Here is a 27,252-nt window from a genome sequence, read left to right as displayed (position 1 = left end):
AAATCGGATATGGATTGACTCAGTAAAAATCCGTCGGATTATCGGACCGGATCGGATCACTCATTATGCTTATCGGATTCGGATCGGATCGGATTGACCATTATCCGGTCCGAATCCGATCCGTTGACAGGTCTAACTATAAGTTTCATTATTTCCAGAAAATTACGTTGTTTGAAGGAGGAAATTAAAAGATGAAATAAGGAGGTGTTTGGGAACTTAGAGTGGAGGAAGAACCGGGCATTCTCAGAGATTGCTGATATCGATCGCATGGAGGGATTGGGAGATCTTGGGGAGGTTTTGAGAAATAGAAGGGTCGTATGCCAAGCGGAGATTGCTGAAATAGCTGTGTTGGAGGAGATTTCGTGGAGACAGAAATCTAGAGCTATGTGGTTAAAAGAGGGGGACCGTAATACGAAATTTTTCCATAGACTTGCTAATGTAGATCGAAGGGGCAATCATATCGGGAGAATGTGGGTGGAAGCGGAGTTGCTCTGCAAGGATGAGGAGGTTTGTAGAGGAATTGCCTCTTTTTTTCAGAATTTATTCACTTAGACTCAAAGTTGGAGACTATTGCTTAAGGGGCTCTAGTTTGATTTGATTTGATTTTCAAGACGGAGAGTGTTGGTTTGGAGAGACCTTTTTCTGAAGAGGAAGTGCTAAGGGCGCTGAAAAACCGCAATGGGGATAAAGCCCCTGGTCCTGGCGGTTTTACGATGAGAATCCTCCTTCATAGTTGGGAGGTTGTTAAGGGGGAAGTGATGGGAACTTTTCATGCTTTTCATTCTCAGGGCCGCTTTGAGAAAAGTTTGAATGCCACTTTCATTTCTCTTATCCCTAAAAAGGGTGAGTGCGTGTGTCGTCAAGGATTTTCGACCCATTAGCCTAGTGGGATGTATCTATAAATTAATTGCTAAAGTTCTTGTTTCAAGACTGAGAGAGGTTTTGGATGGGGTTATTTCGGATTCCCAAAACGCTTTCATGAGAGGACGGCAAATTCTTGATTCAGTCCTTATTGCGGGCAAGTGTGTTGATTGTGCAGTGGGTTCCTGGGGTTTTATGCAAGTTGGACATTGAGAAGTCCTGTGATCATGTCAGTTCGAGTTTCCTTCTTTATTTGATGGAAATGATGGGCTTTAGAGAGAAATGGAGGAGATGGATTTAGTTTTGTATCTCAAAGTGTTAGATTCTCGGTCCTTGTGAATGGAGCTCTGAAGGGTTTCTTTGGGAGCTCTAGGGGTTTGAGGTAGGGAGATCCCCTTTCTCCTTTTCTTTTTCTCATTGTTATGGAGGCACTTAGTAGGATGTTGAAGAGGGCAGTGGATCTGGGTTTTTTGTGTGGCTTTCGGATGGAGAGAGATGTTCCTTCTCAGCTTGAGATCTCCCATTTGATGTTTGCCAATGACATGTTGGTTTTTTGTGATACTGATGTGGCTCAGATGAGATTTTTGAGATGCATTTTATTATGGTTTCAAGTTGTATCCGGGTTAAGGGTGAATTTGGGAAAGAGTGTTTTGGTTGTGAGATTGATACTCTTGCTAACAATTTGGGCTGTTGCATTGGTTCTTTTCCTATTTCCTATTTGGGCCCACCTCTTGGGGGTGCCGACAAGGAGAGTGGGAAATTGGAATCCCGTGGTGGAAAGGCTTGAGAGGAGGCTGGCAGGCTGGAAGAAACAGTATCTTTCGAAGGGGGGAAGGGTTACTTTGATGAAGAGCACATTGTCGAGTCTTCCTACTTATTTCCTATCCTTTTTCAGATTCCTTCTGTTGTGGTTGAGAGGATTGATAAGTTGCAGTGGAACTTTCTATGGGGAGGGAAGGGGGAGGAGTTTAAATATCATTTGGTCAATTGGGAGCAGGTGTGTAGTCCTATTTGAAAAGGTGGGTTGGGTATTAGAAGACTGGTGCCTTTTGGGGAAGTGGCTTTGGAGATTTGGGTTGGAGAGACATTGTTTATGGAGGAGATTGATAGCGAGTAGATTTAGGGAGGATTTTGGCAGATGGTGTTCTCTTGAGGTGAGAATCCCAGGTGGTGCTGGTGTTTGGAAATTCATTCGGATGGGTTGGGATGAATTTTCTAAACACATCAGGTTTCGAGTTAGGGATGGTAGCATGATTCGATTTTGGGAGGATATTTGGTGTGGTGAGTGCATTCTTGACCTATTGTTTCCGAGACTCTTCAGTATTGCCACAGACAAACATGCTTTGGTGTTTTACTGCTATCACCTTGATAGTGGGAGAACGTCTTAGGACGTGCGTTTTGTGAGGAACTTTTAGGATTGGGAGATTGAAGAGGCTATTGGCTTTTTGGAGCTGTTGTATCGCCAGGATATTGTGGACGGAGTTCCTGATTCTGTGGCGTGGATTCCATCTCCCTAGGGTCGCTTTGAGGTTTGATCTTTCTTTGGGTGTCTTGCGGAGGCTCCAGGGGAAGCATTCCCGTGGAAGGCTATTTGGCGTTCTAAGCCTCCTCTCAAAGTGGCATTCTTTGCTTGACATCGGTTTTGGGGAAGATCTAGACCCAGGATAATCTTAAGAGGAGGAGACATGTTGTGGTCAATTGTTGTTGCATGTGTTTGAGAAATGAGGAAACAGTTGGTCATCTTCTTTTGCATTGCCCAGTTGCTTGGGACTGTTGGACTTTGATGTTGACTTTGTTTGGGATTCAGTGGGCTTTGCCTAGGTCATCCAGAGGTTTGGTTGAGGCTTGGCGAGGTTGTATAGTGGGGGCCCAAGCTCGTGACTTTTGGAGGGTCACGCCTTTATGTGTTTGGTGGTGCTTATGGCTTGAAAGAAATAGGCGATCTTTTGAAGGAAAGGAGATTCCTATTGGCGCGCTGAAATTCTCCATTATTAATTCTCTTTTTTGTTGGGTTCTTGAGAAAAATTGTAAATCCATGGATGAGATTGTTTTTTTGCGGACTCTTGAGAGTTTAAAGGCCCTATTAGGTCATGTTGTTTTGTGGGATGCGTTCCCCTTTTGAACGCTTTTGAATACATATATACTTAGCAAAAAAAAAAAAAAGCATCCAAGTTGGAATCCTCCAAGTTGTCATCGCTTTATGTGTATGGATGTGACCTTTAATAAAACTCCTTTCTTTCTTCCCTTGGTCAGTTATTGGAAACTGATCGAATGATTCTTTTGCTTGTTACATCTTCTGTCTCTTATCTCACCTGTAAAATGGTTATGGGTAATGTCAATTATATTTTCCCACAACTCACCGGCTTCAATTGAAAAGTTGTCAACCGATGATCTCCTGTTGCATACATAAAAAGTTACTATTGCCCTACGTATAGGTGTTCGCTCTTGCACTCATCATCCTGTTGTACATGTTGCTTCCTTCTCTAACTTGTACCCATGCTTCTAGTGCTTTGTTTTTGCCTTGTCCTTGTTTTGGTTCCTCAATCCAATATTCAGATCTCATTCTCTCCAAGTAAAGCATGCTATGGATAAAGAAGTGGTGGCATTACAGAAAAATAATACATGGGAGTTAACTTCCTTGCCTTTTAGAAGAAAATGGTGGGTTGTCATTGAGTTTAACCAATAAAATATAAATTTAATGCTTCAATTGAAAGGTTGAAGGCTTATTTGATGGCGAAAGGTTATCCTTGGACATTTTGGGTTGTCTACTTCGAAAAATTATTTCCTGAAGCTTGACTTAGTTTTGTTCAGAATCTCTTATTAGTTGCAGGAATAGATAATCAACAACTCAACCAGCTTGGTATTAAAAAGCTTTCTTCCATGGAGATCTTGAAGAAGAGGTATACAAGGAACAACACCATGGTTTTGTTGCTCAAGGGGAGTCCTGCATGATGTGCAGGTTGAGGAAAGCCATCTATAGACTAAAACAGTGTGAAAGGGCATGGTTTGATAAATTTAGTGGGTTTTAGGTAAAATATAGGTAAAGGAAAATTACATCAAATCATTCTTTCTTTGTGCGACAATGTCAAAGTGGTAATGCCATCGTTATTATTTATATAAATAGTGTTAGTTTTGGAGTCTTTCTATTGTCACCTAAAATGGCAATCTGATTCAGGGATGATATTTGATACTATATCAAATAATTTGTTTTCACAATTTTTGGGGTTGGCTCAAAAGAACCCATTCTTCCATTCACTTGCAATGCATAATTTAAATTAAAGAATTTTAAGCTAGAAGTTTCGTGTGTTTGCTTATGTTAGGGTTCAACCTTTGTATCGGTCTCGTGTTTGTGCAAAATGTTCTACTTTGACAGATTTTAGTGCTTCATATGTCCTTGTTCCCTTTTTTTTTTTTTTTTTTTTTTTGTTTTGCTGATGCCTGTTCCATGCTGTTATGTTACATTTGCCGAACTATGATTAACATTAAGTAATCATGTAATCAGTTGTCCAGCTTTAAAGATTGTGAGGAATAATTTATAAACTTATTCATAGTATTAGGATACTATTTTATTTGCTCAACTTTTCTGACCTGTTCTGTGCTTTGTTTGCAGAGCGCAGGGGTTGCAATTCGTCCACATTTATCTGATCTAGTTTGTTGCATGTTGGAAAGTCTATCAAGCCTTGAGGATCAAGGCCTTAATTATGTTGAGGTATGGCCTATTTTCATGTTCCAATGTAGCAATATAAGTATCATCACACTCTTATCTTATAGTGTACCTTGTGTTGAGGTCTTTTGTGATGAATGTTGATCTGCTTTTTTGGAGCTCTATCAATTTTTTCCTCTTATCCAGTTGTCTTGAGTTTGCATTTATTTATTTATTTTTACTTCTCTTAGTTGCATGCAGCGAATGCTGGTATACAAATGGAGAAACTTGAAAATTTGCGTATTTCAATTGCAAAAGGCTCTCCAATGTGGGAAACTCTTGACCTATGCATAGAGGCTGTGGATACCCAGTCATTAGAATTGTTGGTTCCTCGTCTTGCGCAGTTGGTTCGATCTGGAGTTGGCCTAAACACTAGGTATGCAGTAATGAAGATATATAATTTTATTTCAAGGGAAAATTGTTGACATTGATTCTTTTTTTTGTGGTAAAAGCTTTTCACTGTAATTCTTTAAATTGTACACATGAAGCAAAATTGCTTGGTAACTCAATGCAGCACTTAATTCTGAACAGATTAAGTACTTATCCAATTAAGTGTGTTTGATAGTGCAATTTGAATATCACTAAAAACAATAAGCGCCACTTATAATGGGGTAAAATTTTAAGTGATGAGGATATCACTTATCATTGAATGCGGAACGCTGAAAATTCAAAAAGATATAAAAAAATATTTACTTTTTAGTTACCACTTAAAAATTTCATCACTTAAAATTCAGCAATTAAAATTTTCAGTACTTAATTTTCAGTTTTATCAAACATTTATTGTTCTTTGATTGAACAGTATTTGAAAAGTTTATGTAAAGTTTGAGAAAGTGCAATTTTGACGATTTATGTTGGAGAAATCTTTTAGAACTGATTTACCTGTTGGGCTGACAACTATATGAGAAGACTTGTATACAGAGCCTTACATTATTTTATTGCGTCCTTTGCGCTCCTAGTCACATAAAATAAATATGTTGGCCTGGAACCAAACAAATGCCAAGGTTTGACTTTGGTGGTTGTCCCCCAAATTGGTAACTTCTGCGAGTCTTGGTGACTTCTGTTGGAATAGTCATATTAGAACACACATGTAATTAGTTTATCCCTTAGGGGTAATTTAGTCTTTGTATTGTCTATTTACCCTTTTACACAACTATATATAAGAAGAAAGAATGAGATAGAGGGTGCGGCTCTCTAATACAGTTTTTTTTTCTAAGTTCTCCATCTTCTCTCCTTCAGAAACCCTAATCACAACATGGTATGAGGGCAAATCGATATTGTGGGTGTGGGAGAATGAAATTGTGTTTGTGATCACAGTTGTTGCATCTCGTAGAGATCGAAATCGTGATGGAGATCAAATATGTTGTGTTGTCTTCATTCTGATTGCTGGTTGTCGTCTAAGCCTATCATTATTCTCGTTGTTGATTCAGCCCATCGTCTCAGTTCATCTTCGTCATCGCCACACACACACACACACACCAGTGGTTGCCTTTTTTTGTCTAAACATCGTACCTTAGTTTGGAGAAGACAGGGTGTGTTTGGTTGTGAAGATTGCTTGTTCCAAGTCTGAATAATCTGATCCAGATTTAATATCCACTTTGACCCGTTTGGAGCAAGCCAACTTGATCCAGTTTTCTGATCCGATCCGCCTCGGATACGTGAAAAGAATATTTTGTTCCAGGTTTTTTTTTTCCTCTCATTTTTTGGTCTTCTCTCTGGTTATCTGTCCCTGCAATTTCAGTCTTGAATCAACACCATCCTTGCTATCATGGCATCAAATTCTGACCTTTTTTCCTCCACCGCCTCATTCAACCCTCCAGTGACCTCTGTTAAGCTTAATGGCAAAAAGTACATCCTGTGGGCCAAATCAGTAGAGTTTTCTCTTAAAGCTAGAGGCCTTGGCAGCCATCTCAGTAAGGATAAACCAAAAACAGATGATCCAAATTTCAGTAAATCAAAGTTTAGAAGCATATTATTCCAAAGTAATGGGAATTTGTGAAGAACTGAATATGTATCAACCACTCACCTCTGATGTTCAGTGTATGCAACAACAACGTGCAGAGTTTAATGTTGTTCGGTTTCTCATTGGCTTGTCATCAGAATATGAGCCGATTTGTGCCCAGATTTTGGGCAGCCCCAGTTTTCCATCTCTTCCTGAGGTATTTTCCCGACTCCAGCGAGCTACTCTCTCTCATGACACTTCAGTTAGACACACTAATAATGGCGGTGAACATTCAGCTTTAACTGTCTCTTAGAGTGGACCCAATAATTCTCGTGGAGGTCGTGGCGGTTGTTCTACACGTGGTGGCCGTGACTCAAGGGGGGGTCGCGGCTGTAGTAGAGAATCCAGAAAATGTACTCATTGTGGTCTGTCTAATCACATTGTGAATTACTGTTGGGATCTTCATGGTAAACTGAAACCATCTGCCCATGCAAATCAGGTGTCCTATAAAGCGGATGTTTTTATTCCACAAGCTTCACCGACTGATTCTCACCAGGTTGTTGAGTCTGATATGATCACTATCCCACGTGTTGAGTATGTGCAGCTTGTCTCAGCAACATGCACCTACCTCATCTTCCAGAGCTTCTTTCGCCCAATCAAGTATTACCCCTGCATGTTTCTTGTCTTCCTCTCATAGCCCTTGAATTATCGACTCCGGAGCATCAGACCATATGACCGGTAGTTCTCACCTTTTATCTGAATTTCATTCATTATCTCCTTCTCAAAGTGTTACTCTTGCTAGTGGTTAATCATCTAAGGTTTCAGGTTTAGGGACAACTCATGAGGCTCTTCTTTGTCTCTTTGTTCTGTTTATATGTTCCTCAATTTCCTTTTAGTTGGATGTCTATTAGTAAGATTACTAAAACTCTTCATTGTTTCGTTACATTTTATCCCTCATGTTGTGTTTTTCAGGATCTTGAGACGAAGAAGAAGATTGTAATGTTGTGTCTTTGTCATGTGAAGCTTGTGAGCTTAGTAAGCATAATCGTGTATCTTTCAAATCTCGAGTCGCTAATCGTGTGTCTAGTCCTTTTCAGTTAATTCATTCGGATGTATGGGGACCAATAAAACATGTTTTTAGTAATAAAATTCATTATTTTGTGACATTTGTGGATGATCATTCTTGTATGACTTGGTTGTTTTTAATGCCGAATCGCTTCGAATTATTTTCTATATTTCAAACATTTCGCAAAGAAATCAAAACTCAGTTTCAATGTTCCATTAAAATTTTGCATTCTGATAATGCCAAAGAATATGCCTCTGATCCATTTGATAGTTATTTTCGCGCTAAAGGCATTATTCATCAAACCTCATGTACTTATACCCCACAACCAAATGGGGTGGCTGAGCGTAAAAATCGTCACCTCTTGGAAGTGGCTTGAGCTCCTTTGTTTCATATCCATGTCCCTAAACAATTTTGGAGTGATGTTGTCCTTACCGCTTGTTATCTAATTAACCGTATGCCATCCTCCGTGTTGAGTGGAAAATCTCCTCATTCTGTCATCTTCCTGATTCCGCCTTGTTCCCTCTTACTCCTCGCGTCTTTGGGTGTGTATGTTATGTCCATAACCTCGGACCAGGCTTTGACAAACTTGACCCTCGTGCCACTAAATGTGTGTTTCTTGGATATTCTCGCATTTCGAAGGGTTATCGGTGTTACAGTCATACCCTTAGGAAATATTTCACTAGTGCTGACGTCTCTTTTTGTGAGACTGCTCCGTATTTTTTCAGATTGCAGTTCTCCTATTGATATTACTCCAGAGTCATCTTTGTCACCTGTTCCTCTTCCCTCACTGTCTCCTAGCCTTTCTCCTTCCCAATCTACTGCTCCTTTACAAGTTTACACTCGCAGGCCCAAGCCGCCTAACATGCCTCACCCGCCTTCTTCGGAGTCTATGGATCCGGCCCCGTCTACTCTGTTTGACTCATTACCGATTTCTCTACGTAAGGGTACTCGTCATGTGTCACTCATCATCCCATTACTAACAATGTGTCATATAATTCTCTGTCACTATCTTTCTCCTATTTTTCATCCTAGTTGTCTGCTATTCTTGTTCCAAAGACTCTGCAGGATGCTCTTTTTGATCCGGGTTGGAGGAAACCAATGGAAGATGAAATGGATGCCCTTCATCATAATGGGACATGCGAGCTTGTTCCCTTTCCTTCTGGTACCAAACCCGTTGGGTGTAAGTGAGTCTATATTGTTAAATACCTTCCTAATGGTTCTATTAAGCGTTTAAAGGCTCACCTTGTTGCAAAGGGATACACACAGACTTATGGTGTTGATTATGACAAGACTTTTTCTCCTGTTGCCAAAATTTCGTCTATTCGAGTTCTCATTTCTATTGCTGCTAATCGTAACTGGCCTTTGTTTCAGTTGGATGTTAAGAACGCTTTCTTACATGGTGACTTAGTTGAAGAGGTTTTCATGGAGCAACCACCTAGGTTTGTTGGTCAGGGAGAGTACCGACACAGTGTTTGTCGCTTAAAGAAGGCCCTTTATGGTTTGAAACAATCTCCGAGAGCTTGGTTTGGTAAATTTTCTGAGGTTACATTAGAGTTTGGTCTTCACAAATGCCAGACAAATCATTCAGTATTTTATCAACATACTGGAGTAGGTTTCATTTTCCTTGTAGTGTATGTGGATGACATTGTTATCACAGGTGATTATTTTGCGGGCATTGCTACGTTGAAGGAGTTTCTACAACATCGGTTTCATACTAAAGACTTGGACAAACTGAGATATTTTTTGGGCATTGAGGTAGCTAGATCAAAGAAAGGTATCAGCTTGTCTCAAAGAAAGTATGTGCTGGACTGGTTAGAAGAAATAGGTTTGTTAGGTGGCTGTCCAGTCGATTTTTCTATGGATCCGAACACAAAACTTCTAACTGATGAAGGTGATTTATTTGATGACCTTGGCAGATACTGAAGGTTGGTTGGAAAACTAATTTATCTCACCATTACCCGACCCGATATCTCATGTGCAGTTAGTGTAGTGAGTCAGTTCATGGGAGCTCCTAGATTGCTGTATTGGAATGCTATTGTTCGGATTATTCGTTATCTTAAACGAGCTCCAGGGCTCGGGTTGTTGTATAAATCCAATGTGCACCTTAAGGTGGAAGATTTTACAGATGCTGACCGGGCTGGTTCAAGATAGAAGATCCACTACACGATACTGCACCCTCTTTGGAGGTAATCTAGTTACATGGAAGAGTAAGAAGCAAACAGTGGTAGCACGGTTTAGTGCAGAAGCCGAGTATAGGGCAATGGCTCATACATCTAGTGAGTTGACATGGCTACAACATTTTCTTGAAAAACTTGGTTTAGGAGTTCAAACCCCTACTCCGTTGTTTTGTGATAATCGAGCAGTTATTCATATTGCCTCTAATCCAGTGTTCCATGAGCGGACTAAGCATATTGAAGTTGATTGTCATTTTATTCGAGACAAAATATTGAGTGGAAACATCTCTACACCATTCGTGAAGTCTGAAGATCAATTGGCTGATATGTTCACTAAAGCTCTTGGTCATAAACAATTGAATGCTATCTATTCCAATCTGGGATTATATTATATATATTCTCCAGCTTGAGGGGGAGTGTTGGAATAGTCATATTAGAACACACATGTAATTAGTTTACCCCATAGGGGTAATTTAGTCTTTGTATTGTCTATCTACCCTTGTACACAACTATAAATAAGAAGAAAGAATGAGATAGAGGGTGCGGCTCCCTAATACAGTTTTTTTTTCTTCTAAGTTCTCCATCTTCTTCTCTCCTTCAGAGACCCTAATCACCACAACTTCATCAATTTATCATCATCAATTGAGCAACACTTTTGTTTTAGCTAGTTACTGAAATCAGCAAACCTTTGATTTCATGAGTTGAGAAATATATTTAATTTACATCAACCAGAGAAACGTTAATTCAACTTTACTAATACTGCCTGTCATAGATAGGTTGTATAATACAATCAGGGATAAGTTGTATAATACAATCAGGGATAAATATGTTAAAACATCCCCAATACAGCAATTGCACTCTTGATATGAACATGCATTCCCAACAGAAACTAGAACAACCCAACGAGCCATAAATCCTTTTACTGTACTTCACATCGTATTATTATGTAGTTCTTCAAGAATTATGTATTCATGCAATGTCCTGAACCAAAACAATCCGTCATTCTCGATTCTGAGGGTGATCATTTATGCATTATATCTTAAATATATAGTTATATTGGTCAAAAATTGGTACTAAATTACTTGAATTTGTAAGTCTGTCTGCACTAATAAATTCATTAATAATTTTCATCAATTATGTTGTATGCAAACTAAATTCTAAGTAAAGTAGGCATGATAATCAATCTTGAAAATTTCATAAATCTCAAATTTAATATCTTCCAAAATTTTGAGAAGTATGAAATTCTTTTACAGCGTTGACCTTTACGAGTTTCAGGTTTTATTAAATATTCAGTTGGCAATGAAATTAAACCTAATTTACTTATTAAAAAAGAAAGAGATTAAACCTAACTTATCTTTTTCAAAATGTAGATTCCGAATCCTAAGTGTGGAAAATCTATATACTTGAAAAAGTAAGCATTTTCAAATAAATTCTAGAATCAAGATGGTTAAAATAGGCACGTGTTAAGTATATAAGTCATGTGTTGGAAATTTCGTACTCAAAACGTGGGTTGTAATGTGTCAAAGTGTTTTAGGTCATCAATACAACTGTTGAAGACAATGTAGATAGAGTTGCACATGACGAGAAATCGATATTCTCAATCACATATTAAGCGTACAGGTCAAATGACCTAAGGAGGACCTTAAAAGAACTAGGTTGATCTTGGAGAGACTCAAAGTTTGATTTTAAATGACATTCTGAAAAATGGCTTTCCAATGATAAGGAATCTATACATTTTTTAAACAAATTATTATTATTATTTTTTTTGAGTGGGTATATACCGTCAAATATCTTCCCGATGGTTCAATTGAGCGATTCAAAGCTCGTATCGTTACTAAGGGTTATACGCAGACTTATGGAGTTGATTATGATGAGACAATTTTCCCTGTTGCCAAGATTTCTTCCATTCGAGTTCTACTTTCTCTTGCTGCTAATCTTAACTGGGCCTTGTTTCAGTTGGATGTCAAAAATGCCTTCCCATACGGCGACTTAGATGAAGAGGTCTGTATGGAGCAACCACCTGGGTTTGTTGCTCCGGCTGAGTATTGTCACAATGTCGCCTAAAGAAAGCCTTGTATTGCATATAATGTAATTAGTATCTCTCCTGGGGGCATATTAGTCTTTTCCACTGTAATACTTAAGTGGTAAGAGATGAAATAGAATGAAAAACCAGAACATCAATTTCATATTCGTTGTCTTCTGAAGCCCTAGTTCCTAAATTTTAATGTCAATAATTTGAAGTCTGCAAATCTTCATCTATCAGTTGAACATTAAAACAAACTAAAATTTAGATCCGTTATTATCATATTAAATAATATTTTAATAGTTAATATAAGTACGAGTCGCTACATTTCTGTTGTGCTATATCTTTAAGAGTTGGTATGACATTACATATTTATTAGCTTGAAGAGTTCTCATCTGGATTTTTTTCCTCCGAATTTTGTTTTCGGAAATAGAGTTCTCTTTAAATGTGGATTAGTCAAGATATTTCAAATCTTACAAATGTCTGCTTTGATCTTCGTATATTCTTGCAGGGTCGGCTTGGCAAACTTTATTAGATTATTAGTTCAAAAAGTTCATGTCGATATCAAACCATTTACTTCCTTGCTACTGAAAATTTTGTTTCCGGTTGTTAAAGAGGAAAAAAGTGCTGCCGCAAAACGTGCCTTTGCAAATGCTTGTGCAACAATTTTAAAGTATGCAGCTCTTTCTCAAGCCCAGAAGTTAATTGAAGATACTGCAGTTTTGCATACTGGTGACAGGAATGATCAGATTTCGTGTGCAATTCTATTGAAAAGCTATTCTTCAATTGCCACAGATATACTGAGTGGATTTCATGCTGCTATCATTCCTGTTATTTTTGTTTCAAGGTTGGTGTTAAATGTTTACTTTCTCATGTTGCTATATTAGGATTTTTTGTTCGGTTGTCATCAGTAAGATAATTTTCATGTAGTCATTTTGTTACTCCCTCTGTCCCAAAATACTTGAGCCCTTTGGGAATTGTGACTCACAAAATTGTGAGTCACAGTTCCCAAAGTGCCCAACTATTTTGGGACGGAGGGTAGACCTGTCAATGGATCGGATTGATCAAATCCATATCCTATTTGTTAAGCAAACGGATTATCAGATTCGGATCACTAACGGGTTCTTGGACTGAATGTCCCAATCCATATCATATTTAGCTCGGACTCGGATCGGATCGGATTCGAAATCGGATTAAATTAATATTTACTAATATATATAATTATAAAGACTATGATTTTATTAGTATGTGTACTAAAAGATTTATTAGCATGTGGATGAGAACACCACAATATTTATATATAACATTATTATTATTTTGGATTTTTGGGTTACCTCTAATACAATTCTAATATGAGTATTGATATATATATGTGTAAAATTATTGATAAATAATTATATATTTATATATATAATTTCAATCGGATTGGATCAGATTTTTATCGGATTGGATCAGCATAATCCAAGTCCGATTTGTTAAGCTAACATATTATTGGATTCGGATCGTAACTGGGTTATCGAATTTTTTGTTCAATCCATATCCAACTAATCGGATTGGATTCGGATCGGATCCGGATCAGGATCCGCTCCATTGACAGGTCTAACGGAGGGAGTACTTTAAATTAGTTAATCATAAAAACGATATCTATCAAGGGGTTCCGCTGTTAATGCTACTGAATTTGGTTGGATTATAAACTGTATATTTGTTGCTAAAGATGCTTGGCGTCCTAGAGGAAGTTCATGAGGAGCTACTGCAAGAAAAAATTTAGTTGCAAATGTTCACCACCAAATTTGAAAATCTTTGGATGGGTGGCCATAATACTTTCAATGACTTTTACACTGTTGTTAACAACCATCTACTCTAAAAGCTTAAGCTGTTAGAGATGGTGTAACTATAATATTTAAATCCCTCAACACGCCTCCTTACGTGTTGCCTTCTTTTGGTCCAATACGTGTTTCAGTTTTTAATTATCAGGGTGATGGTGAGGTTTGAATACAGGTCTGATACCATGCTAACAAGTAACAACCATATACTCGAAAAGCTTATGTTGTTCGAGAGGGTGTAAGTTTAATATTTAAATTGCTCAACAACTATGATAAGTGACACAATTAACAGTAGCTTCGTGTTGGGTGAACCTATTCCTGAAAAAAAAGTGGTTAGGATACTCCTTTGGTTGCTTCCTCAACAATTCCAATCTAAGGTCAGTGCAATAAAGAAAGAGCGAAAACATAGAGAGCATAAAGGTCGTTTATCTAGTTAGTTCAGTGCAGATTTTTGAGTTAATTAACCCTCCTCCTAGAAAGAATAAGCATTTGAGGCCATAAAGAAAGAGTCATGTTCTAAGGATTGCGCTACTTGTTCTAATAAATGCCATAAAGTGTGAACTCAACATTGTGCTGCTTACTAGGAAATTTAAGAAATTTCTGAAGAAATCAAAATTTCACTCAGAGTCTAGTAAGAATGGTAGTTCTAAGGATAAGGAAGACTCTAGGAAAAAATAGAAAGGACACAGTACAAAAAAAGTCACTTACTGGAATTGTGGGGAAAAGGGTCATGTTCTTTGAGAATGCCCTAAGAAACCTAGTTGTGAGAAGAAAGGCGAAAAGAAGGGTAAGGCTAAAGTCATAAAGGCTACACTCTTTAATTCCTTTAAGTCAGAAAGTGGTGATTCTTATGAGGCTGATGAGGTATCTCAAGTTGCTTTGGTAGTAATTGTGGGTCTTCTGAGTACTTCCGATGGTAAGACTAATGATTAAGATAGTGACATTGAGGACACTGCTGATTGTTTCATTGGAAGTGAGCAAAAATAGAAAATAAAAAAATGATGATGATCCTTTTAAGCTCCAAACAACCACTAATGTATTGTTTGAGCAAGGTAAATATCTTAATAAAAAATTGAAAAAAATAAAATTAAGAAACTTTAACAGGCATTAGAGAAAGAAAAAAAATAAATAAAACAAGAAAGAATTGTCCAATAATGCATCTTTTGTTAGAAACCTAATTGTATTATGGCAAATTAATTTAGTCAAATCTATGTTTATTGAGTTGTGTTTTAATTTCTTTGAGTCTTTGTTTCCAAGTGCACGGAAACTGTGTGTGCATTGATCATAAAAAGCTTGAATCTGAACAAACTTGGTTGAATAACACTTGCTTCATTTAAGTGAGTGCTGTGAAGTCACATTTCTTTTTGAATTTAGTTGAAGTGTTTTTGTAATTTTTTTTTTTTTTTAAAGTTCTTAAACAGGATAGGATTCAACTTTTAATTCTATTTTTTGTACTGGTTGAATGTGCTATTGGTTTTACTTATTTTTGAAAAAAATGCAGTACTACTGATAGTGATTATCCTTGTACCGGTAGAATGTGATTCTGTCTGAGTTTTAAATACATCCAGAACACCTGTACCAGTTGTAAGAGACCTTGTACTGGTACATTTCTTTTTGAATTTAGTTGAAGTGTTTTTTTTTTTTTTTTAAGTTCTTAAACAGAATAGGATTCAACTTTTAATACTATTTTTTGTACCGGTTGAATGTGCTATTGGTTTTACTTATTCTTGAAAAAATGCAGTACTGCCAACTTTATAGAGAAATTGTTAGTTTCTCCACAATCGGTATGGACATTGGATGCTAGTCTTGGAATCCTCATACATATCCTTAATAATGTTAATTAGATTTAAAGGGACTTGTTTTCTATGTAAGGCCCACTAAATTATATCCCTTGGAAATCATACCTTCTCTAAGCAAATCAACTATCTTTAGAAGTAAATTCTCCCCCACTAAGATTGCATTACTCTTGAATGGGTGCAATCGTTCCCAAGTGATCAACTTTCAAGATCAATTATAGCTTGAAAATCATGTTCACTCACAATTGAAAATTTGAACTCAGCAAATAATGTCCTCATAAAATTTATACAAACGTTTAACGCAACAAATACTCCCCGTCCCCAAAATTCTTGGTGTGTTTGGGAAATCCAACTTTTTATGGTAGTGGGTTTTTAATACTTTTTTATTGTATTGATGATAGTGAATTTCCAAATTTATCCTTGTTAAAAGACAAATGAGTACTCCGTAATTAATGCATTTGTTTGATCAAGTCAATGTCAAAAGGATAGTTTGGGAATGTTATAAAAAATAGGACATTCATTTTTGGAATGGGACATGTATTTTGGGACTTCTCAACATAGAAAGATGGACAAGAATTTTGGGATGGAGGGAGTATTATAACAAAAATGGTCAAAACAACTTCACAATTAAGGATGAAAAGTCATCAGAATTCTTCTGGAAGATGTCAGGATGAGGGCCACAAAATTTGGCGGAAATTTCGCCAGAAGTTCTTCCATGGCCAGAGATGGAAATTGGAAGACACGTGTACTCTGAGGGAGAGTTGAAGAGGTCTGCGTGTTCTCTGTTTAGAGGTTTCCCAGCAGCCAATTTTATAGGGGCTTAGGTATCCTAAGCCTTGAAGGCCTAAATAAATCCATTATGGCCAGATAAAAAGTAAGCCCATTCAGTTGGTGCAAAATGGCAATAACAGAAACCCAATGAATTAAACAATAATGTATCAAACCATTGAGAAATTTATAGGTCATGTCAGTTAATAGTCAGAGACGCAATGCGTATCAAAATTAAGGTTATAGAAGAGATAAAATTTGCAAAACGGATGCCAGATCCTAGTGTATGCCTTGACTATGCTTGTGTTTGCATTGTGTCCCATATCATGCACTGTGATATCTCAGACAGGCTCCCAAATGAGCCCTTAAACAAAATATTATATAAGTTCTTTGAGCACCTTAAATTATACAATGTGGGACAAAGCCTTCTATAAAAGTCTTACATTTTCCCGCTTACTTCTCCAATAAGTAGGTAAACAGGAAGTAGGCAGCTTCTCAACTTGAACTTGCCCTTGGTTTTCCCTCGATCGAACTAGCCATTTCCCTTCCCCGAACTAATCACAACCAACTCTGGATCACCATATGTTCTAGTTGGCCTTGGGTAGCAATGCCGCAGAACCCTTATCACTCAATGATTTTTTCCTTAATCTGATCTCCTGCAAAATGCGCTGGTGCCAGTGTTGAAGTCCCATTTGAGAAGCATGCACCAGTACATCTTGTAAGAAAAAAACTAAAAGAACTCATGGTACTTAAAAAGTTTTTCCTTTTATGTGTTAGATCTTCATATTTATCCTGCGAAATTAAAGATAGGTTTATTTTCACTAGATTTTAGTTATTATGTTAATTATCACTGAGTAATGCACTTCGCACTTAAATCACTAAATGTTAATTGCTTTGTAGATTTGAGGATGACAAGAACGTTTCTAGTCTGTTTGAGGAATTGTGGGAAGAAAATATGAGCAGTGAAAGGGTCACCCTTCAATTGTATTTGGGAGAAATTACTTCGCTTATTTGTGAGGGCCTTGTGTCATCATCATGGGCAAGTAAAAAAATGGTAGGTGTTCTCTTTTCTCACATTTTCTTTTTAATGTCTTCCTCTACAATCTTATTTTCTTATGGATTGCAATATTTCCAAAATGGAGTTTGAGCGTATATTTGAGACGTTTGATTGTGAATTTTGGTTTTTATTCTGTTCCTTTTGTTTTTTTCCCTCCCTTTCTCTTGGGTATCTTGTGTTTGCAGTCAGCCCAGGCAATTAGTAAGCTTAGTGAAGTCTTGGGTGAATCTTTATCTCCGTATAGTGACGATCTGCTTAAATCTCTCATGAAGGAAGTTCCTGGTCGTTTATGGGAGGTAAAATTTTACTATCATGTGTTTCTTGTGTTTATTATAGAAGTACAACGAATTTGAAGCAAATATAAGAAAAGGCATTTTTCATTAAGCCTTGTCAGAAAGGTGTACTTGTGAAATGATGTACTCTGATTTCACTTACCATTACTGTATATAATATAGCTATGCATACTTAGGCACTTGATAAGTACACAATTATCTCTGCTTTAAATCTCTTGATTGCACAAATTCTTTTTGTCAATCAATTAATTTAGAGTCCAACTATCTATTTGGAACACCTTTTTGTCATTCAGACCTTGAACCATATTCTTCTTCTGCCTTGCTTTCAGCCATTATATTGAATTCTACATTAATCAAATTACCTCTCACTATTTATTTGTTTATTAGTCTTCGTCACATTTGACTAAACCAACTTCTTTGAGTTTCATCTACCACAAGAAAGACGACTTCTTTTAGTCACTGCCACTTCTAACTTCTTGCAAATATTTTCTCTGTTGCTGCCACTTTTTTCCTGCTCAAAATCGTCAGTTTAGCTGCACTGTTGCATAAACTTAATTTAATCATTTCTCCTCTAGTTCTCATCTCACTCTTGTTGCTACTCCATTATACTTGTCATTCCTCATATCTGTATATCTATTTTGTAACCCTTACTTTCCTAAAACTTAACACCGTGTGAGTATTTTCTAAGTTGATAAATTATTTTTTTTTATTTTGAAGAGAAAAGAAGGAATGTACCATTTCAGTAGCTTTTATAGTTGATCTTCTGTTGTTAAAGCCAAATTAATATTCTCATAATTTCATTAAAGAAAAAAATCATATCACTAGGTTTCAGAATATATATTATTTCCTGTAAGTTTGATATTGCAAATACTAATATAACTCTAGTAATTTCTCTTTAAAATCTTCCTGTTCTTTTGTTGTGCATTTTTTAGTCTTTAAAAACTTGTGTACTAAGTTTCTCAATCAATTTATGGTATTACCCTTACGCTTCCTGTCTTCAATGGAAGTACTATCAGGACCAACAAATTTTCCAATATTACATCTTAAAAACGAAGTCACTTTCTATTCGGGTACACCTTTCTTTCAGAATACCTATCATTATATGTTTAATTTACCTATAATTCTCATAAATTAAAGCCACGCATCTAGTTATCATCTAATAATTTGGACATTCACTCTTCCACCTTTCCTTGATCTCACTCTCCTTTCTCAAACTAATCCGCTTCTCGAATGCTCAATGCTTGACATAAACAACATCCCGGCTAATCCTTGGCTAAATTCTATGCATTGTCCCCATGCTTTTTCTTCGAAAACAAGTCAAACACAAAATTAGCCTTCCTTCTTAGCTCATCAATATGTATCATTCAATGCATAAATAGTATATTTTTTCTACCCTTTTTTCCTACATGTCTATCACTCTCTCTCTTGATTTATTAATATTTAACCTACCTCCCTTTTTTTTTGTATATGCAATTGGTCTTTTCTAGTATATCAAAGCTTAAGTCTCATATTTTCAGTTTCCTCTATAATTTAGTTTCTTGAGTATGTGAATATAATAAGATTTTTGTAGTATGCACTAGTTTCTTCTCAGATTAATTTTTCCATTGCAGGGAAAAGATGCTTTATTATATGCATTAGCTGCTCTTTGTTCGTCTTGCCATAAAGAAATTGCTTCTAGGGACTCCAACACACCAAATTCCATTTTGAATATGATATCTTCTGCATGCACAAAGAAGGTCAAGATATATCGTGAAGCAGCTCTTTGCTGTCTAGAGAAGGTAAATATACAGTAAAGTTCTTGCAAAGTATACTTCCAATAGTTAATTCATACTTGTTTTGATTCCTCATCTCCAGTTCTTAAACTTTGGACGTGCCATTGAGACAATTAAACTATGTCTCAATTTTTCCATTTTTGAAATGTTTGAGGATCCCTCACTTCTTTTATAGGCTTCATATATCATTTTGGAGAAACAAGTATATATGTTGGAAATAGATTAACAATCAATTACACAATATACCCCTTCTAAATGTAATCAGACACAGTTTTTAGAGGACGAGGACATAGTTTCATTGAATCCTGAAGAGAGTGAGAGGAATTCTCTAAATTCAATTCCTTTCTTAAGCCTTTAGAATTTATTTTCTTTTCTTTTCTCTTTGTGCCGACCAATTCCTCCAAAACCGTAAACTGTTAAGGAATGTGGCCAATGATGTATATCAATATCGTACACACTCCCTCACATGTGCTTACATCATGAAGTTGAAGTGGCAGGAAGATATACAGAATAACATATTGGAAACGTGCATAGACAGAAATAATGGGAGAATAAGTGTAGATTCTTAGACTTGATCCAAGACATTCGAGTACCAAAGCTTGGACACCATGTTAGATAACGAAAACCGCCTCTAAAAGAATCCTGCCTAAATTTAGTTATAACAGCAATTACAGGGCATGAGGGCTCTAACCATGCTTTCTGCACATACTGACTAACCGTCATAAGAAAAGAAACCTACTAAAATCATAGTTCAAAAGAAGATCAGTAAGCTGCCCAAGCAAAATTGCACAAACACCAAGCAATGATCACTTGAAAGCCCATAAAAGCACATCAACCTATGTTACATGGACTTGGATATATCAAACGGGTCCAGGTATGTGTCTAGCTGTTGGACCTTCTGAATCCCAAATCTTAGGATATTTAAAACTTGGATATGGATACTTGAACACACCTTTCACTCTTAAAATAATATACCACATAACAGTGTAAAGGATAATGCTATTATTCTTAAAAATTATACTCAATGGTAGTTTAAATTAAATGAAATTTGATGAAAAAAAGGGAAACTTCATTTACTCAAAAGTATGAAACCCTTTTTTGATTTACAACTTTTCTTCTTTCATCACCATAATTAGAGGATCCAGCAGTCTGTCAAGCACATTTCTCGTACCCAGCTCATGCCGTGTTGACGCGGGTACATTAATGGGCATAGGAAAGTTGTAAGTTCTTGTAACAAAGAGACCAACTGACGCTATACTTCACAACGCATAAATTAGGATCACAGCTGCTCAATTAAAACTACAAGATAGACAGGAGTTGTGAGTGAATTTGTTCGTTGGGTCCTGAGGACCTTGTCTCTGGCTTTGGCCTTTGTATAGGTCTTGGGACACGTTCCCCATTTGAACGCTTTCAAAAAAAGAGTTGTGAGTGAATTCATCCAAATATCACATCTTAAACATTAGTATAATATTTTCAAATTTTCTTCTCATCAGTTCATCAAACAGTTGCACTCAGTATGCATAACAGCACCCACAGATTGTACTGTAGAAGTTGATAAAAATGTCTCAGAAGAAATAAGATTCAGGAAAATGATACTTGTGGAGTTTCCTCATGTGAAACAGGCCCTAAAAACTTATTCATCCAAAGAAAACAGGTATATGAAACCACATACAACAATACTTGAAGAATGGGATTATGGCCGTTCAAACAGCTTCAACCCCTCAGCCAACTATACTTGTCTGCTGCAGACTTCGCAGACAACTTTATCCGATACTTTTTGGCCAGTTACTCAGCTACTTATGCCAGCACCAGCAGTTTCTAGAATTTGCTATGTCTATTTCTAGAAATTGGTTATGTTGGAATAAAATTTTGGATTTGGTAGATAAACATTAGTCTTGTTATAAAAATATGGAATCCTGATTCATTTGTACAAGACAGGTTGACTTCTGAATCTTATGACTCCTCAATTCTTGATAAGAGTCTGCCGATGATTTGGTTTTCTGAAAGGACGTTGAATCAGTTGTTTGCGGTTGAGAATTTAAGGATTCTACAATGCTAACTGGCAGTAAACAAAAATGATCACCAATTTTTTTTGGCCATTTTCCTATTACATAATTGCATACTTTATCAAATACACTAGTTACTATTAATGCAAAACTTAATGGTTCAGTTGAACGAGATAATTACCAGGTCATGTTCAAAAGTTCATTGGTAGAACTTCCAAGATTTATTTATGAAAAAAAAAAACACTTCCAAGATTTTAGTGCCGCAGCTGGATAATAATGTACCTGCATTTCTACTTCATGCAAAAAATGTATAAATGAAAGTTTAAATAACCTATATATTATGTGTTTGAAGTGTTGCCTGTAAACAACATTTACCGCAGGAAGATGGAGAGCCCTGTTCTTTATTCTTCTAGTGATTCGTCATGCATTTTTGTGGGAAAATAATATCATTTTCATTTAGTCGTCTTCTTTATACAATCAATTTCTTTCCTGTTGAAGTTCCAGTGATTGTTTTGGACTAATTTTCTAATATCTCAAGAGCTCATGTTGCTACCTAGTGGCAATTTCGTCTTTCAGACATCTATCTGATTGTTTTACTTGAGTTTAACATGTATTTCATGTTTCTTCATGTTCCTTGTCGATTTCTCAGGTTGTTAAAGCCTTCAATAATCCGGACTTCTTTAATATGGTTTTTCCATTATTATTTGAGATGTGCAATTCGACCATTCTAATCACGTCTACTCAAGGACCTTTGGCTACTGATGCTGTAAAGGCAGGTAGTTACACAACGTCAGTCTTTTATTCAGGTTCCAGAATGCAATTCTTTTATGTTAACAATTTCCTTAACTAGATACATTATCTCGGGATTATGTGAATGTGAAGCAGCATACTAAGATAAGCTGAAAGCACCTATGTCTATTAGCATCATATATAAACTAGGTGAAGCTTTTGCAATGAATGTCACTTTCAGGGTGATGCAGGCAGAATATCAAATTTCTGCAAGGGAATTTTTGTTTTTCGGAGACTTCCCATATTTTGAAAGTTTTCTTATTTTGAGTAGTTTTCTTATTTTCATCAGCTTTCCTTTTTGAGTAGTTTTCTGATTTTCAGCAGTTTTCCTGTTTTGGTTTTATTTTATATTTGGTAGTTAGCTAATACAAGGCTAGGATTGGGGAGGAAGAAATTCTATATAAAGCCTTGTAATTTCTAGGCTCAATCAGTTTTAGTTGAAGCGATTATTTTTACAGCAAATAAAATTTGCTTTGCCATTCTTTGCAATTTCTCCTTTTCTCTTGCATCGTTATTTTTCTATTTCATTTCAAAATTGCTATGAAGACAATTTGATCGTCTCCTCTTGGTAAGGCGGCATTAGTTTGGTATCAGAGCTTTGAGTTTTGGAGGGTGACACCCCTTTGTGTTTGGTGGTGCATTTGGAAAGAACGGAATAGAAGATCTTTTGATAGGGAGGAATCCTCTGCTGAAATTTTCTATTCTTAATTCTCTTTTTAGTTGGGTAATGGGGAGAAATCGTATATCTTTAGATGAATTCATGGAATTTTTTTGGTTATTTGGGTCCGTAGGACTCTCTTTTTGGCTTCAGCCCTTCTTTAGCTCTTGGTATGCATTCCCCTTTTGAACGCTTTCTAATACAATTTTATTTATCAAAAAAAAAAAAAAAAGAAGTACGAATAGTGATAACACAAAAATATAAGATGAAAAAAAAAAAAACTAAATTATGTACAACACAAGAACATATATATATATATATGTGTGTGTGTGTGTGTGTTACAACAAACGCAGTGAACCAAGCAACAATTGCGAAACACGACAGAAAAATAAACACACTGCTAAAAGAACACAGATTTATACGTGGTTCGAAAAAGCCTACGTCCACGGTGGAAATTCAGCGAAAATCTTCACTACATGTAAAATCAGAGATTACAAGTTTCAGCCCCTCACTCTCTTTCTCTGTACGATTTTCAGTCTCTTGATGTCACACTCCAAACCTCTAAGTGCCCTTATATATCGGGCTACAAGAGAGTACTAATTAGGGTCCACTACCCATAAGCAAAAACTGGTCAAAAATTTTCCTCGGGGCCAAGCCCACGAACCACCAGAGCTTTGGTGAGATTGGGCCCACACAAAGCTCATCAAACGGGTCGTCGGGTTGCGTTGCAACCTAGCACCAAATTTGGGCCACAACATCATAATATATATGTATGAAAACCCAGAATATATATGTGTATTTGGATTTCATTTTAATACACATGTCCAGAATATATATATATATATATATATATATACATACATGTACAGAGTGAACAAAGTCTTTGATTCCGAAATTTGAAAACCCAGATCTCTAGAAAATGGAAAACAACTGATATGTATTAAGAGAAGAGTCTTTGATTCCCTAATTTGACAACCCAGGTCTCTAAAAAAAATGACCAAGATCTCTAAAAAAATTGACCAACAACAGACATATATGTATATGTCTCTCTCTCTCAATCCACCGCTGTTTGAGAACCACCGCATACAACTCGTGAGTCTTTCTGACTAAAACCACTGCGTACTCCTCATGAGATCGGTATCACAAAGAAACCCTGAAACCCTTCGATCTCCTCGGGTTCGGTTTCGGCCTCTTTGTTCTCGTCCACCTTTGGTATCGAAATGAATCGATCACCGGCCATCGGCACACCAGCAGCTCGTCATTGAAAAAAAACGATCATGACCTTCAGTGACTCCTCCAACAGCTCTGGTGTCGTTATCCCTTGGTTTGCTCTTCTGCTTGTGTGTGTGTGTGTGTGTGTGTGTGTGTATAGCAAACAATTAATAAATGTAGCAAACATATAGTGATTATATATAGCAAACAACTTTTGGGGATCCGGGCTAGCTCAATGTAATTTGAGGGATTAGGCGAAAGTCTAAAAGTGGAATTTTAATATTTAATATATAAATATTAAATAATAGTTAATAATTTCTATTATTAATTTTAATAGAAAAGTGTAGAAAAACTAGGGCTAGATGGAAATTTTTATCACTTCCCAATCCCAATTATCTGGTAAATATGAAATAGAATGGTGTCACGCTATGTATGCCACTAGATATGGGGGCGTTAAAAACCATGCTAGTAATACATCCCATTGCCTAAGAGAAGAAAAAAAAAATGTAGAGAAAATATGAGAGAGAAGTTTAAAACAACAAAAGGATACAAATTAGAAGTTTTAATATAATGGCTGCTGCAATGGGGAGAGGAGGGGAAAAAAGGGAAAAAATTGTTGGGAGGTGGAAAAATAAAAGGTGAGGAGAGATGAGGAAAAAAAAGAAAAAGATATAAGAGTTTTAATAGAAAAGGTAGGAAATTGGAAAAAAAATAAAGTGGAGGGATGAAAACCAATCGTTCCTTAGATAGAAATGAATATAGGATAAATAAAATTGTTTGGCCACTATCATTCCATGTTGAGGTCTAAGAATAAGATAGATGAAAACTCTTATTAGAGGCCTAAATTAATAGTAATATAAGGTAAATAAAAATTCTTAGGGGCCTAAGTTATTAGATTCTATTGGTTGGGGCCTTGGGTGACCGCCTAAGGCTCCAGCTGGCTCTGTTGGGGATTATATATGAAAATTCATATATATATATATAGCTACTGATCTAGCAAACAATTTTTCCTTGTTTGCAGATGGTGAGAATTGTGTACGGTGGTTTTGGGTATTACGACAGTGGGATCTGATGGGTTTTGGAGATTAGGGTTTGTTTGGAGAACAATAGGCTTAAGGTTTTGTGGGACTGATGAACAAGATGAACAGTGTTTCTATTCAGTTTAGGGTTTTTTTTTCTCTGGGTTTGGGTTTCTATTCAGTTTATTCTCTCTCTATATATTTATATAGATGTGTATATATATATATATATATATATATATATATATATATATATATAGGGTTTTAAAGCTGATTTTCAAGTCAGGGTTTTGTGGGAGTGGGTAGAGGCGGTGGAGAGGAGAGAGAAAAAAAATGTCTTTTTAATGTGGGCAAACTGGTAATTTAACATAGCTAAATATTTTTACCTTTTTTAACAATACAATAATAAGGGTAGATGAGTAAATTCACTTAAAAAAAAAAAAAACCAAATCTGTCAGAGAAGGTGGTCTTTGCAAAAAAAAAAGGCAATTGTTTTTCCACTTGTAATTAGGCCAAACCTCAGGGGCGGTCATTGTTTTTTGCCCATATTTTTATGTTCGTGTTGATTGATTTTTACTCTCGTTGTGTTGGCTGTTCTCTACTGGGTAAGAGATGGCTGCACATGCTCTATATGTTTATTTGCTTTTATGCTCTATACTGCCGTAGAATTTATAAATTGAACATAGAGGTTTTATAGGCTGTTCTAGTAGTTGGTCTAAGCAACATTTTCTTGTATGCAGAAGCAGATGAGATAGAAGGTTGTTCTGCTCCACATGATAAAATTGTTGATTGCATGACATCTTGCATCCATGTGGCACGTGTAAGTGATATTCTTGAACAGCAGAAGAACTTGCTGCATGTGTTTTTACTTTCTCTGTCAGGCGGTTTTACTTGGACAGGTACTTTCTTTCATCTTTTCTTCTTGCAAGTCAATTATATTTTGTATTTGCTTTGACTACAACAATTCTACATTTGTCGGCAGTCAAAATCTCTGTGTTTTCATCAATAAAAGAACTTTGTTCAAGGCTTCATGCCCATGCAAATGACACTCTGGAAACCTCCCTACATGCCAGGATAACTTCTTTAGTTCATGAGGTGACGTTATAGTCCATAGTTTTCATCTTTTACTTACTTTTTTTTTTTTCTCCCTCCAAATACTTGTCTTTGGACTCTGAGTTCTCTTTGCTTTCTCCAGTTGTTTTACTCTGCATCACCTAAGGTAGTCGAATGTATAAGCACAGTAAAGATTGCCCAGGTATATCATCCTTTCACCTTATGTTGTTGATTTCTCCTTATTATTCCGGTTCACCTAAACTGCAATTTGGTGATTCAGTCTCTTATAGCATATGTGAACATGATAAGACTTGAGAGTGAGTAAGCCACATTTGTTAAGCAGAGTAAGGCGCATAGATCTGAAACATTTGATGGATGACTAATGACCATTATTGTGTGACATTTTTGTTTACTTGGCATGCGATAACCTTTATATGTTATTTTTCCAATTTTTCTCCAGAACTAGTTTTGAGCTGATTAAAGATCAATAGTCATCTCTGGCCAAATCATTTCAGCAACAATATATCTTCAGTTATTTTTTATTTTCTTTTTGGGTACCGTATCATAAAGAAGGCTGATCTTCCACTCCTTCCTAATTTCCATCTGATGTATATGTATATATACATGTATATTTGCACTTTCTAACCTGTGCATAAAATTCAGGTTCACGTTGCGGCTGCAGAGTGTCTTCTTGAAATGACACAGCTGTACAAAGCTCTTCCACCTGTGCATCGGGCAGAAGTTGGATTTAAAAATGAGCTTTTGTATCAGTGTGAAGTGGAAAAAAAGGAGCAGGCAAAATCATTGCTTAAGAAATGTATTGACATCATCGATAGCATGGAAACGAACAGCATCCCGGCATCTTGAGTTTACATGCGTATATTATGAAAGCTAAATTGTCCATTGCTGTTTGTAAGAAGCAGGTGAGTGCCACACGCTATGCTGGGAAAAATATCACAAGAGTTTATCTTATGATGAAGAAGAGAAGCTGTGGAGAGATCGCAAATTGAATGGTTCAAATTCATCAGTTAGAGACTAGTTTACAAAATTGTAAAAAACACAAATGGTGGGTTGATATTACTTTGTATTCAGATGTGCTTGGATTGGAGGAATGGGGCAAAGCATTTAAAGTTGTAGATAAGGACTTCTTTCTTAAAATTGGAATTATTGGTTATCAGCAGGGATCTACTTCTACAATTTGAACTTTCTTTCAATTCCAATCCCAATTCTAAAGCCCTAA

At 36.5% G+C, this 27,252-nt stretch overlaps 1 protein-coding gene across 1 annotated transcript in view; it reads left to right on the top strand.

The window, feature by feature from the left end:
• Positions 1 to 27,252, top strand: part of LOC132268214 (uncharacterized) — a 105,618-nt gene extending 78,366 nt beyond the window's left edge. The window contains exons 25-35 of the mRNA XM_059769011.1: positions 4,472 to 4,570; positions 4,756 to 4,940; positions 12,278 to 12,613; positions 17,054 to 17,207; positions 17,396 to 17,506; positions 19,114 to 19,281; positions 21,931 to 22,057; positions 25,700 to 25,858; positions 25,942 to 26,054; positions 26,155 to 26,214; positions 26,676 to 27,252. Of these exons, the coding sequence (XP_059624994.1) occupies positions 4,472 to 4,570; positions 4,756 to 4,940; positions 12,278 to 12,613; positions 17,054 to 17,207; positions 17,396 to 17,506; positions 19,114 to 19,281; positions 21,931 to 22,057; positions 25,700 to 25,858; positions 25,942 to 26,054; positions 26,155 to 26,214; positions 26,676 to 26,879 (1,716 nt within the window). The 3' untranslated portion in view covers positions 26,880 to 27,252. The remainder of the gene's footprint in view (positions 1 to 4,471; positions 4,571 to 4,755; positions 4,941 to 12,277; positions 12,614 to 17,053; positions 17,208 to 17,395; positions 17,507 to 19,113; positions 19,282 to 21,930; positions 22,058 to 25,699; positions 25,859 to 25,941; positions 26,055 to 26,154; positions 26,215 to 26,675) is intronic.

This window comes from Cornus florida, unplaced genomic scaffold, assembly GCF_030987335.1.
Source record: "Cornus florida cultivar Cherokee Brave unplaced genomic scaffold, ASM3098733v1 CherokeeBrave_3.0.0_Hap2_Chr08, whole genome shotgun sequence".
Lineage (NCBI taxonomy): Eukaryota > Viridiplantae > Streptophyta > Magnoliopsida > Cornales > Cornaceae > Cornus > Cornus florida.
The sequence above is the reverse complement of the archived record's forward strand: the minus strand, read 5'-3'. Positions and strand labels throughout refer to the sequence as shown.